The sequence below is a fragment of the Phragmites australis genome, chromosome 4, assembly GCF_958298935.1.
Source record: "Phragmites australis chromosome 4, lpPhrAust1.1, whole genome shotgun sequence".
NCBI lineage: Eukaryota > Viridiplantae > Streptophyta > Magnoliopsida > Poales > Poaceae > Phragmites > Phragmites australis.
Window position 1 is genome coordinate 1,325,348 of NC_084924.1, and position 14,210 is coordinate 1,339,557.

General features: G+C 40.8%; 2 protein-coding genes across 3 annotated transcripts; both read left to right on the forward strand.

Moving 5' to 3' along the window:
* Window positions 1-2,799: 2,799 nt before the first annotated feature.
* Window positions 2,800-7,397, forward strand: LOC133915047 (uncharacterized). Of its 2 annotated transcripts, none has more exons than XM_062358048.1 (10): window positions 2,800-2,925; window positions 3,041-3,143; window positions 3,321-3,427; window positions 3,768-3,911; window positions 4,756-4,814; window positions 5,398-5,465; window positions 5,552-5,603; window positions 5,992-6,162; window positions 6,248-6,850; window positions 7,031-7,397. In XM_062358048.1, the coding sequence occupies exons 2-10, from the start codon at window positions 3,112-3,114 to the stop codon at window positions 7,244-7,246; spliced, it is 1,452 nt and encodes a 483-aa protein (XP_062214032.1). In that variant the 5' UTR covers window positions 2,800-2,925; window positions 3,041-3,111; the 3' UTR covers window positions 7,247-7,397. The 2 variants fall into 2 exon arrangements, with proteins under 2 accessions (XP_062214032.1, XP_062214031.1); XM_062358047.1 differs by having other exon boundaries at window positions 3,321-3,423.
* A 1,316-nt stretch (window positions 7,398-8,713) lies between these two features.
* On the forward strand, window positions 8,714-11,604 carry LOC133915048 (uncharacterized). Its single transcript, XM_062358049.1, has 5 exons — window positions 8,714-8,942; window positions 9,995-10,194; window positions 10,766-10,867; window positions 11,055-11,106; window positions 11,272-11,604. The coding sequence occupies exons 1-5, from the start codon at window positions 8,831-8,833 to the stop codon at window positions 11,382-11,384; spliced, it is 579 nt and encodes a 192-aa protein (XP_062214033.1). The 5' UTR covers window positions 8,714-8,830; the 3' UTR covers window positions 11,385-11,604.
* Window positions 11,605-14,210: the final 2,606 nt, after the last annotated feature.

The following is a 14,210-nucleotide window of genomic DNA, read 5'->3' on the forward strand; positions in this document are numbered from 1 at the left end:
AGCAAGGATGTTGGGATAACGTTACGTCAGAGAAACCGCTTCCCATTCACACGGCTTGCTTTGATTCCTCTCTTGGGCCTCGTTTGGGTGTCGGGGGGCAAATTTTCAATGTGTATTAATCCCTCACATGGATTTGGTTGTCCACACAAACCTGGTGTGAAAGGTCACATGTGGATTAGGGTTGCATGTTCATGTTTGGGCATAGGGAAAGAAATTAGCACCTAGAGAAATAGGTAAATCTAAAAATAACTTTAAAAAATGCCATACATAGGTTAGAAGAATCTTTATATGATCTGTTGCTGCAGAGGTTGGTGCACAAACAACAGAAAAAGGAAAAATAACAAAATCTTGAAGAACTCTCGTTGGTGATGCATTTAGTTGAACATGTTGTGTGCGTTGATGCTCCAAGAGCAACACCGACAAGCTGTTGACCATGCCACTACCCATGGCCAAGCCATCGATGTGCCGCATCGTCGAGCTAGAGGATTGTGACATTGGTAAAAGCCTTGCAGGCGCGGTGCATCTCGGCCTCCCCGAGTAGCGTGACAGGTCAAGCGATGAGACAAGGATGATGGTGGCTATGTCGAGGAGTTCAAGTCACTGCCATACGATGTCGAGTTGGTCACCGATGGAGTTGAATAGGTCAAGCGCCTTGATAGCACAGTAACAAAAGTTAGTGATGAGACAATCAATCATGTAGTGCTGGGCTCTTAACGCCTCATCAGAGGGCGGTTAGCCCGCATGTGAACGGTACTTGACCGGAGTACTGTTCACAAATCAATTTTTTTGTCGTATCTTATCTGTACAAAATAGTGGTCTTCTGTTGCTCAAAAATCCTAAAAAAAATGTACATGTTTCATAATTCATTTTCAACCCATTTTAATTGGATTCACCAAAAAGGCCTATGTAGAATTTAAACTAAAATTCTCCAAGAATGCCTACTTTATAACTCTGAACAATTGTTAGAGACTAAAATAAATTTCCAAAAATCTGGAAAAATTAACTAATATTCTTGTTATGTGATGGACTAATTTCTAAAATTGTTTGTAGCCCTAAATTATATGGTGAAAAAAATAAGTTACTTTGTAATACTCTATTTATATGCATTTTTATCATTTCATATGATATTCTTATTTTAATTCAATTTGAATTCGAACATATACACCCCTTGACTGCACCAGGAGTACTGTTCACAGCTCTATTTTTCCCTCTCATCTTCTCTACACAAAACAGTGGTATTCTGTTGCTTCAAAAATTCTAAAACTTTTTTATGTATTTCATAATCCATATGCAATCCATTTGAATTGGATTCACCAAAAACCCATGGCGACGATCCTTAATTGCGCCATTAGATAATACTTTGACATATTTATGTTATTTCTATTATGTGGTTATCTTGTCATGTAGGATGTTTATTTCGGTAATATGTTATCATTTATGTTTTCATTATTTGTGTTCTCGTACCATCACAAAGCGTAACATCATGCAATCTAAGCCGCTTTCAAATGTATCTACTTGTCGTCCTGTCAGATAATAAATTGTTGGCTTGCAACTTTCCACATCAAAACCATTCGTATTACGAACCCTACCACCAGTACACGTCCAAACAAAATACAACGTAACATAACATGGTACAATTTATTCAATTACAAACAACATGGTCATGGCACACAGACGAAGGATCAATGTTTAAACCCCATGACACATGGACGAAGGATCAATATTTGAACACTGGAAGAATCTCCTCCTGTAGGTTTCAAGTTCATGGGATACCTTCATTTCGCATGCAGTACCACACTTACACAACGACGGTGGTATAGTAAACGTAGGCATACCCGAGCTCACCATCTCTTTACCTCGGCTTGTGTTTGGGGCAGGGATAATATACACAGTTCAATATTATCTTTTATAGTCGTTTACAACATCAATTGCAAACATACACTGCTGCAACCACACCCAGCAGCATAACACCTCTATTGCGAGTCAGACTTTAGACATGAAATAACCACACAACTCAACTTTAAGGATGAAATAACAACACCTTACTGCCAGCAGAGTATCTCTGTCGTGACTCATACTTTAGACACGAAGTGACCACATAACAAAGCTTTAAGCATGAATTAATAACACATCTGTTGTGAAGCAGATAGAGCTATGAACAGTACTTCTGGCGCAGTCAAGGGGTGTATATGTTTGAATTCAAATTGAATTAAAAGAAAAATATCACATGAAATAATAAAAATGCATATAAATAGAGTATTATAAAGTAACTCACTTTTTTACTATATAATCTAGTGCTATAAATAATTTTAAAAATTAGTCCATCACATAAGAAGAATATTAGTAAATTTTTCAAATTTTTAGAAATTTATTTGAGTCACTAACAATTGTTCAAAGTTATAAAGTAGGTTTTCTTGGTGAATTTTAATTTAAATTCTACATAGTTTTTTTGGTGAATTTAATTAAAATAGGTTGCAAATGAATTATAAAACACGTGAAAAAAATAAATTTTTTAAAGTAACAGAAGATTACTATTTTATACAGACAAGATACGACAGAAAAATTGATCAGTAAATAGTACTCCGGTTGAGCACTGTTGAACCGTGGAGCTAACCGTACTCTGATGAGGCGGTAAGGACCTAACACTATATGATGGATTGTTTACCGCGTTTTCAGGAAGTGGTAAGTGGCTAATCAATTTTGAGAGTGCGGTATTCGTCTATTTTTTAAATATTTTTGTCTAGGGTATATTTATTTAATTATTTATATTAAAAAAATATATTAAAAAATACTAGCCGCGGGTCTCGCAAACCCGTCAGAGTCCACCGCAAACCGGTGCACGGCGCAGGAGTCCACGGCAGAGCGCCCCACCTCCTCCTCGCCGACGCGCGCCTCCGCCGTCTCCGCTATGCTCTCCAGGCGAAGGTGCGCGCGCGGGCGATCCATCCCTTCCCCCGCCCACCTTCCGCTCGACTCTTCGCGATTCCGTCTCTTCCGGGCTCATTCCCTGACTCTAGCGTTCGTCTCTCCTCCCAAACAGATGCTTCGCGGCGGCGAATCGGATCCGACCGCTCGTCAGGGCCTTCTGCGACGCGCCGTCTTCGCGCACGGATGCCGAGGCTGGCGGGGCGCCCAGGTCGCAGGTAGCCCACAAACCCTCTCCCTCTGTGTCCCTCCCCTGGTAGGCTGGTATGGGTTGTTCTGTGGGGGTTAGGGGGAAGGCGTCGCTTAGGGTTTTGCGAGTTGTGATTGCTCCATGTGGAATTGAAATTTCATGCCTCAAGCGTGTGGCAGTACTGATTCTCTCAATGAACATGTAGGATCGCACCGAGAAGGTTGGTGCTGCGAAGGCAACGCCTGATGTGCTTGACGTTGCTATCGTTGGTGGGGGCATGGTGGGCTTGGTTGTTGCTTGTGCATTGTGTAGGTATTGTTGTTCATGTACTTTCTCCTGCTGTTTAAGTTGTTGATGACTTTGGCACTTGTGTATTGTTTTGGCTGGCGATTGATGCTTGGAAGTTGGAACATACCTTCCATGTCTAAGGCATTAGTACTTAATCATAAATAGTATCGCCCCAAAAGAATAGAGTTTTGCACTTCTCAGGGAGCTTCACTTACTCGTTACTAGTTCAATGTGAAGTATTTACCACTACCAGTCTTGTTTTGTAGGTGCAGGGGATTTCTTTTTTTGAAGGCTCTGTCAAACTGTGCCTTATTTGTGATTTACTAAAGTAAGTTTCTCACATGCTTATTTATTATGTATGTAGCAAATATGCCATTAACAAAACATCTGAGAGTCGCCATCATCGATAGCAACCCTGCATTGAAGTCAATACATTATCTGACAAAAAACAGTATACCCGAATCAAGGGTCAGTACCGTTACTCCTGCAACCATTTCCTTCTTCAAAGGTATGATTCTGAATCAAAGATGTGTATTGTGTTGCTTACTTTCAGTCAGACTGCTCTCATCCTGTACCGATATTTGGAATTAAGTTTGTCTCTTATGTTTCGGTGGCGTTTCATCTGGATCAGACTTTTATATCATTTACACTATTTACACAAATGTGTTTAGGTTGATCAACTATAACAATCAACTTTGTCCAGTGTTTGGTTCATGGTTACAGTTGTAGTTTGCTACACTTCATTAGCCCCTACCCCAACTGTCACACACCCATTTTCTATCCATAACTTGCCACAAGTTTGGCAAAAGATTTGGCTGCCTCAAATGGCTTGCCAAATGAAGTATGGTAAAGCTTTTCTCTCATATTTGCATTATGTTTCTCCATCATTTTGCACAGTAAGCAGCATCTGATCTTTGGTAGTTCATTATTATGGAACTTCTTGTCATATAAGCACATCAATATATATGATGCTGACAACTCTATTAATCTGTGTTGATCCACCATTCTTCTAAGTTCCTGCCTCATCACAGCAGCGACAAAGTTACCATCCTTTATTGCCATCAATTTGATTGTTATGTCATTCTTCTAACTTCTAAGTTTCTGTTTCATCACATCTGTGGCAATGTTACCATTTATTTTGTCACCAATTTGGTTGTTTACAATGCTGACATAAAATTTCTGCATTTTTGCACATTGGAAGTGGAAAATAAAATGTGTCTCCATTCACCAAAGTATGGTTAAAAAAATCTCATACTTTTTCATTCTTATATGTGCATGGCTTGTTTAGCTCCCAGAAATAATAGCATATTAATTGGTAATATTCCTCATACATGTACTCTGTAATGTGGCAGACGTTGGTGCATGGGAGCATGTCCAACAGCAAAGACATGCTTTCTTTGGTAAAATGCAGGTGATGACACAACATGCTTGTAACTATACACAATTTCTTTCATTTGTATGGCCATTGCTTTTCACCTTCTACCTCTTTTCACCAAACACATTATTGTTGCATTCGCACTTTGAGCTTTTCTTGATTAAATGCTGCCAAGATAGTGATGATGCTTGTACTACATTAACTAAACAATTGAATTCATCTATTGTGTGCTTTACATTAGGCTACCAATACAAATGGGACATGCAAAATATTTCTAAAAATTGTCCAAATCAATTTCCAGCTGGAACATAAAGACAGTCTTGTTGGTTTGTTGCTCACTGGCCCATCTCAGTTCTGATTATGGATAAAACAGAAGCTTAGTATAGTTGGAAGATAGTTGTCTACCGTATATGTTTTTTTTTTCTATGCATGCCAGGCTGTTAGTGTATGCTCTATTGTGCAACACAACACCCAACCATATGTACAGGCATTAGTATTTGCTTTCTTTTGTTTTATTTGGTCTTTTCCTTTCTGATCTTTGCACTCAAATACACAATGATACAATATGACAATAGTGCTAACTATGGTACTAGATGCTTTACTTACTATATATTGACAGGTGTGGGACTACACTGGACTTGGATACACGAGGTATAATGCAAGAGATGTGGGAAAAGAATACCTCGGGTATGCTTTAATAGAAAAAGCCGTAATTTTTGTGATCTATTTTTGTCAGTGGTTCATAGCTTTCCATTTGTGTTTGCATTGTTTAGATGTGTGGTGGAGAACAAGGTGCTTTGCAACTCACTGCTGTTACGTTTACAGGTTTGTCTTCTCTTTAAACCTTGGACATCATTCTGATTTGTATTGACCTTGCTGTTTGTGCATTTTAGATACCAAAGTAACCTTATGGTGTATTTATCGTAACAAAAGGATGAGTTTGCTTTTGTGCTGCCTAAAGCCCATATATTTCATTTTGTTAGCTGTACACAATACCAACACAACGTCTTTTTAATATGAAGTGCTTACAGGTATGTAGTAAAATAAGATAATCTCAAATAACTTAACGATTTTGAAGGAAAGAACACAAGGAAGTTGATAGTTTGGTGTCGTGCAGCCCAGATTTTGTGCTTCTCCCTCTTGTTAGCCTGCCTTTCTTTTATGGTGAAAATAACCAACTTTGTCTGATGCTTAGAAATGTCTGCCTGATCAGGAAGAATTGGATGACATCGAAAAGGTGATATATCCTACCAGATTGGTGTCTCTTACTTTCCCGTCTAAGATCAGGCAAGCAGGAATCGGTCATACTTCAGAAGAATTACATCGCAGTAATTTAGTTAAACTTGACCTGAGTGATGGGCAGACTTTATACTCCAAATTGGTGGTAATTTCTTATTCATCTTCTTTTGAATTAGTTTACACTTTTGTTTTGCTTCATTTCCAATTTCCCATTCATACTTTGGATGCAGATAGGAGCTGATGGTTCAAAGTCCAATGTGAGGCAGATCGCAGGAATAAAAACAACTGGTTGGAATTATCCGCAAAGTGCAATTATTTGTACAGTAGAGCATGTTGCGGAAAATGACTCTGCATGGCAGAGGTTTCTCCCTTCTGGTCCAATTGCACTACTTCCGATAGGTGATAATTTCAGCAATATTGTGTGGACAATGAGCCCAGAGGACTCACTACGTCATAAATCAATGAACCCTGAAGAATTTGTGAAGTCTGTGAACCATGCATTGGATTTTGGTTTCGGTCCGCATCCCCACTCTGGTACTCTTGACTATTACGTGAAAAAGTTCTTTTCTGGCATTGGGAACACTTCAGCATCTACAAAAGAATGCTTTGAAGTACCACCAAAAGCAATCGGTGTAATCTCTGAGAGAATGGCATTTCCATTGTCACTTATGCATGCCCATGATTATGTTGCAAAAAGACTGGCATTAGTTGGAGATGCTGCTCATACAGTCCACCCCTTAGCCGGTCAAGGGGTCAACTTGGGCTTTGGAGATGCTGCTGCTTTAGCAAAAGTTATTGCTGAAGGAGTTTCTGTGGGCTCTGATGTTGGGGATGTAAGTAATATTGGTATTTTTGTTAAGCCATTTCCATTGAAATCTAACCATATAACTGATCATGCTGCACCTGGATCATTCTTGTGATTCATTGCACCTATGTTGGGTATGAATTGCAATTGACATGTCCCGATTCTAATCCCACTATAACTTTTCTCCAATCTCCTTTACCTTTGGCAGCTGTCTTTGCTACAACGGTATGAGAGGGACCGGAAGGCTGCCAATGTTGCGATGACAGCAGTGCTAGATGGTTTCCAGAAGATGTACTCTGTTGATTTTGGACCCCTGAATGTAGTGAGAGCTGCTGCGTTCCACGGTGCCCAATACATATCACCATTGAAAAGGAACATCATCTCTTATGCAATGGGCGACGCGAAATGGCCGCTATTTTTATGAGCAGCAGCACTTTAAAACTCCCAGTTCTATACTAGTATGATGCACTTGGTTTATGGTTTTGGCTTGTACTGGATCACTGAGATACGTTGTACAGTGGATGCAATGCAACAGGAAATCAATAAACTAAAACTCATGTTGTTCCTTTCGTTCATTAGGTGAAATCTTCAATTGATTCTTCGGGTGTACTCCATTGGTACGTTGAATTTGACATCCCGTACTAGTTTGCTTTGCCTGGGAGATTACTTCGCTTCAGTGGTGCTCAAAGATCGTTTTGATTATTTCCTTGTACGCTCAAAGCTCAGATTTTTCATGGTTGTATATATGTTGGAAGTTTTTTTAGAACTATATACCTATGTTGGAAGCTTGATGTAGTGTGTGGCTACATCCTCTGGGGTTTGACCTTGAAATTGCATGGGCAAGAGAACCTAAGCTTGGTGGTTAGTGGAGTTGATTGTACTCCTACTAAGGTAGAATTTTTTTTAGCGGTAGGTGTACATGTGGATATTGATGTATCTGTGAAAATTTTTGTTAATCTCTAAGCTCTGTATCTCTGGTTAACAGATCTTTAATGTGAGTGTATATGTGTGGAGGTGTAAGTGTATGTGTGTGTCCGCGTGCTGTACTTGATTTTAAAAAAAGGTTCCATGGGCAAGAAAGTGTAGACGGTTCTGCACGCAGGCCATACAGTCGATGTACATCCCTTGTTAGATTCATGAGGGTGTGTTTGGTTACCCGTATTAGGGTATTTTAGCTTTGTCTGTATGTATATTTCCGTTTAGAAGTTCATTTGATTGTCTGTATGCATTGTTTCTTCCTATATTCGTGGATGCAATTATACTGTTAGGGTCTGATCTGGTGGATACAGTCGAATCGAGCTTCTCTCTGGAGACAGGTTCGGTGGATACATTGTATCTGCTATAGTGTTGTAACGGGTCCATTCGAAAGTCTTATTTGCAGGTTTGTTACATCCGCTCATGTAGACAATCAAACACCTTTACATGATTATTGTATCTATAGGTGCAGAGTTATTGCATTCGTTCATACATACAACCAAACATTCTCCTTTTTGAAGTCGTTGCATCCGCTCAGTCTGCTTCTATTCATTCAAAATATACACTGTAGCTCTACAAAGACTCATACGAATAACCAAACATACCTAAATGCATAACAAAGCACCGAGCAGTCCTAGCGATTTTTTTTTTGAAATAATTTCATCTATACCATAATTTTAGATGTATTTTTTATCTACACCACCGGCTTATGTCATTGACATATAGGACCAGACATTACCCGTTATTAACATAGCTGATAGTATAGATAAAAAATATGTCTAAAATAGTGATATGGATGTAAATTCCCTATTTTTTTTAAGTTTATAGTATAGAACCCAGCCGGGCCCTAACGTTGATTAATTTTTTAGTCAGAATGAAGAATTACTTAGCGTCAGCGTTTTCTTGCCTCGGATCAACCGATACCTCGCCGCGTGGCCGGGCAAAATGCACCCAGTCGGCCAGTCGGCGACGACTTGACTGGGGACAAGGCGGGCAGCGCAAGCGCGTGCGTGTGTAGGAGGGGAAGAGAGAGATGAGCTCCTCCTCGTCGGCGTCGCCCGTGCCGCCGGAGGACGACGTCTGCTCGGTGTGCCACGACCACTTCCGGATCCCATGCCAGGCCAACTGCTCCCATTGGTTCTGTGGCAAGTCCCTTTTCCTCCTCTTCCTTCTTGCCCGGTTGCCCCGCGTCCCTGTTCCCCTTCGGAAGATTTGATATCCTCTTTGATGTCGATCCAACTGCGCCGCGGGATTTACTTGGGCGTTACAGCGGGTTAGAGTTTCATACTCGGATTAGAATGAATTTGGGGAATTTCCTTCTTTCGGATGGAAGTAAGGGTTTCTGTTGGTTAGAGTTGACAACAATTTCTAGGTTTGCTCTGTCGTTTCGAGTTGCGAGTAGGATGTCGAAACTGGCCAGTAATATCTCTCTCTTGGAATTCGTTTACGATCTGATTGAATGATTCGGTGCAAAATGAGGGTTTAGCGGTGTTGTTTTTGGCTGGGTGAAATAATGGAACGGATAGCCATGTACGTGAGAAGACAGGGTGATGATTGGCATAGTCGGCGGCATGAACTGACGCAAAAGAGAGGCCAGATCTAGGAGGTGGTGTCACACAACCGAAATTGATGAACAACACCGCTCCACATGCCCTCTTCTCGTGCAACTAGTGTAAAGAACTTAACTTTATTAGTGAGCCAACAAAACACCAGCTCAGTGAATCTAATAGCAATTCTGCAACCGAACCATACAACTCATCTGAAGTGATATATTTGTGATGAATTTGGATGGTGCCCGACTGAATAACATAGTTGCTTTGAGGCAATCCAGCGTGCCCTGACCCTTAGCCAAGAGTATCAATCGGCATTATGCACAAAGATGGATCTAACTTAATTCGACTTGCTATAGAAATTTTTTGTAACTCTTGCATTAGTGTTCAGATCCAGTATTATCTATAAGATAAATAGTTTTCTCGTCTTGTATAATGGAGGTTGTCTGTACACATGCTTATCTGTCTTGCATAATTGTGATGCACTGCCTAAGGTGCACATATTGATATGTTCCAGGTTTTCCGCAAGATTGGTAGTAAACTAGTAATATCTGCTTGATAAACTGTGCAATGCCTATCCAGCTTTACTGCCTTGAGTTTCTTCTTTTACTGAATGTACTAGTACTGTCAATGATGCTCTTTTTCAGGAGAGTGCATCATCCGCGTTTGGCATCATGGGCCTGCTGTACAGGCTTGCAAGTGTCCCATTTGTCGTCGCCTTATAAATCTGCTGGTACCTGCTGAATTATCAGAGCAGGAGGTGAATGATCCACCAGTTCAACGTGTTTTAGGAGAGATTCAGCACTATAACTGCATATTTGGCGTAGAACCACGCAGTCTGACTCAGGTTTGTGCACTGTGCATGAAAGCTTTCTTTGCTGTACTTTCAGGAATAAAATCTACACTGGATATTGGTGAATAAATACTTCTTGTTATGAATTTAAAAACAGGCATTTGATTTTTTTTTCCAAACTGTTACTATTGTTAGAAAACATCCAAATAAAAAAACAGTGGCCAAAGTGTTATGAAAACCATGCCTTCTTCCAGACCACGTCTCACTGTTATCTGGTGTTATTAGGCCTAATCCCTATTTGGGCGTGACATGTAACTCAAAGAGGCTAGAAATTCTCATGTTTGTAGGGAAAAGAGAGAATCCACACCATCAGTTACTTGTGTTCATGTTATAACAGTGCATATTGATCAGATATAAGTATTAGAGTTGTTATTATAATTGTATAAGGAATACAACTAAGATACAACAGTCAGAGTTGTATAATGAATATAGCTATATTTTTTCAAATATAAACATACGTCTCTAGCATCTTGCCATGCACTCATCTAGCCATGCACTTTCGTGGGGGTCTTTCATCTAGTTCCTTGTTTTTGACGACCCCAGTTTTTTCTCTGTTTTTCTTCAGAGGTTGCAAGACATGCCCTTTTTCATCCGAAGACTGTTCAGAGAACTAATGGATCCCCAGCGGACTCTCCCACTTGTCTTCAGGGCGCGGATGATGACGATGGTAAGTCTCACGTGATTAAGTTATGTTTGTTGTCGTAAACTTGTAATATTGTGCCGGAGAGGTACTAAGATTGGGAAAGTAAACAGGTTGCGCTGTTTCTGACCTCAATTTCATACCATTGCCCAGTTGAACTTGTAGGTTGAGACCATATACGAATCTGAATATACTGACTGATTTGAACTTGTAGGTTGCATTGAGTGCAATTTATGTCCTGAGTCCTGTGGACTTTCTTCCCGAGAGTAAGTGCAATATTCCAATTTACTTTTCCTCCTGTCCTTTTCATGTTGTAGATAGTACATTGCAATAAGTTGTCGCCAATATCTACTGAACTACGTCAAAAAAAAAAAAAAAAAAATCTACTGAACTACATATCGCACGAATGATTTACTGCCTTGACACTGCAGGTGTGTTGGGGCTGTTTGGATTCGTTGATGACCTGCTCCTTCTGTTGATCGTGTTCCTCCACCTCGCTGCTGTTTACCGGTCATTGCTTCTATACCGCCATGGAGGGCAATAAAAGTTTGCATTGCGAGGTCTCAAGACACCATAATTTGATTCGTACTGTGAGTAGATGACAATTTGAAGACGGGCTTAGCTTGTCTCTGTTTGCATTCTGATACGCCTGTTTCTTGAGACTAACACGGCCAACTTCTGTTTGTTTCATTTTGTACAATTGTATATGTATTACTTTTTTTTTTTTGGATTCGATATCGAAAATTGACTTGGCCTGGACGAAACTCACTATGTATTCTCTGTTTTTTTTGGGAAACTCACTCTGTACTCTGTAGCAAGGATTCGAGCACCCTATTAGCCGGCCCTTGAACTCAGCTTGGTCTGTGCGGCTGGGCCACCGCCGTCGTGGGCCGGGGTCGCGTCCCTTGCTCCGTGTCTCCTGTAACACTTTACTTTCAAATTTTTTCAATAGTTAAAATTTTATTAGAATTAAATAGGAGTTTTAGATTTCTACTTAAATTTAGAAGAAATTATTTTTAAAATTTAATTTGCCATATGTTATATTTATGCTTGATGTATTTATGTCGTAGTAGTTGTATTAGATTTTATGTGTGAAAAATATTTACAAAAGTTCACTAGAAGTCGTTCGTTTAAAAGCTCTTTGAGAAAATAGTTTAAAATTTAAAAGAAAAGTATTTCTAAATTCTTAAATCCTAACTGGGCTGGGTGTCCTCCCTATCCTGCCCAGGCCGAGGCCTATCTTTTTTTCCCGCCTCCCCCTCTTTTCTCTCGAGTCGAGCCCACCAGTTGAGCCGGTCGCTTCTCACGCTCGAGCCGCTTCCCCTCCCGCCCCTTCTCTCTATCATGTAGGACTGGCTCAAGATGCGCCAAGCCGCTGCTCCCGAGCCTGGCTCCCCTTTTTCAACCCTCGCTCAGCTCGATCTCCTCCGCTGGATGCTGCCACAAATCACGCCTCCCCACGCCCTCTTCTCTCCCCGTAATAGCCGGATTCAAAGCTTTAATCCCCACCAAGACACCATCACTGTTTTCCCCCTGCATTCTCCTCTCTAAATGCTCGATTCAATGTGAAAACCACCAGTCTTAATAGCCATGGCTGCCGCCCCTTCACCTTCGAACCCCGGCCACTCCGCTTGCTATCTCCCCTATTTAAGCCACCCTCCTCCCCCTTATTTAAGCCACCCTCCTCCTTCACGGTGAGGTTCCACATCTTTTTCACCTACTCACGTCTCGCTTCCTCGATTGTAGCGTCGCCGCCGCCTGCTCCTTCTTCGTCTCCAGTGAAAAGCTTCGCTGCTGCCATTCTTCACATTTGCGCCATCTCCGACAGAGCTAACTCCCTCTTCGGCACTGCAGGACCCTTTGGAGTCGATCCCGTGAGTTTTCATTGACGCTCGGCCGCCGGAACCCCTTCCCTACCACCACACCGACCGCCACCGTCGCCATCTCCGTCGCTCGGCCGCCTCAACCCTGCTCCGGCCTCGTTCTCACTCGGGGTGAGCTCACCGACACCTCCTCTCCCTTTTTCGCTGCTCGTTGGAGCTCCCCGGCTGCCAGAGCGCCGTTCCGGCCACTCTCCGACCATCTGCCACCGTGCCGAGCCTCACCGGCGCCTCTGGTCCACCGTGGACCCATGGACCGAGGGCTCCCCTTCAGTTCACAGCCGCGTAGACCTGGTCCGTGTGATTTTCAATAATAAAAATATTTCAATTATAAATAATGACATCAGCACGCGCAATAAATAAGTTTTTCAGTATAAAAATTAATCGGTTACTTCTCTGATGATAAGAAAATTTGCAGAAACAACGCTAGAACTTCAAATGCTTATAACTTTTTGCTCGTAACTCCGTTTTAGGCGATTTTTGCGCTTAATTTCTCGTAACAATGTGTAGAATCTTTTTATATGTTTTTTTACCAAGTTTTAGTACTATTTGATGTATTATTCTTATGTTATTTATGTGCTCATGTAGACGAATCAGTTTAAGAGCAGTTCAAAAATCTCCAGAAAGAAGACTTTGAAGGAACCGTGCATCACCTTGACGAAGGCAAATGTCTTGACCATGTTGTGAGCCTAGTTTTCAATTAAAGTCAGTTTTTCAAAACATGCATGTTATTTTTGTGGTGAAATGGGGTAGTTTAGCAAACACTAGCAACATGTGTAGTTTTCCTCTGTAGATGTTTTATTCGATAACATGAGTATACTACTTAGCTATACTTTTAGATGAACATGTAGTATATAGGTGATGAATCATGAGCTATGAAATTAAATGAGGGCTTCTAGGGTAGAGGGTTACTCTATTTATGTATGTCGGTGAAATCGCAGTGGGCAAATACATGCTAGAAGACTTTTTGGAAAAGCCTCATGGTGATCTCTCGACGCACACCTCAAAAGTGTGAAAGGTACCGATGGGTACCGGCAAAAGAGTTGATCATGACTCGTGAGTAAAGTGTACAACCTCTGTAGAGTGTCAAACTGAATATTCAGTCGTGCTCACGGTTATAAGTGGCATAGACCCTCACATGATTAGTTAGGTATATGTTTACCGTGATAAAGATATTGTTGAATTCTCAAAGGTTAAAGGAGATCAATTACACTTCTTTTCTTTTGAAAAACTATTTTCTGTTACATTAGTCTAAAATCGGCTTTTATGCAAATTAAACCTTAGATGATAGAAAAATCTTGGTTTAAACCTCTATGTCATATTTTCCGCCACTTGCTTAGTATTGAAAATATTCACGCTTGCTTTCCAAAAGGTGAAGCTTTCAAGTAATATCCTAAAGACGACACAGAGTTATAGGTTTGTAGAGCTTTTGATCGACTGTCTAAGGAGTGAACATTGTGTTGTGTTTCCTTTCCGCTGCTATATATTTT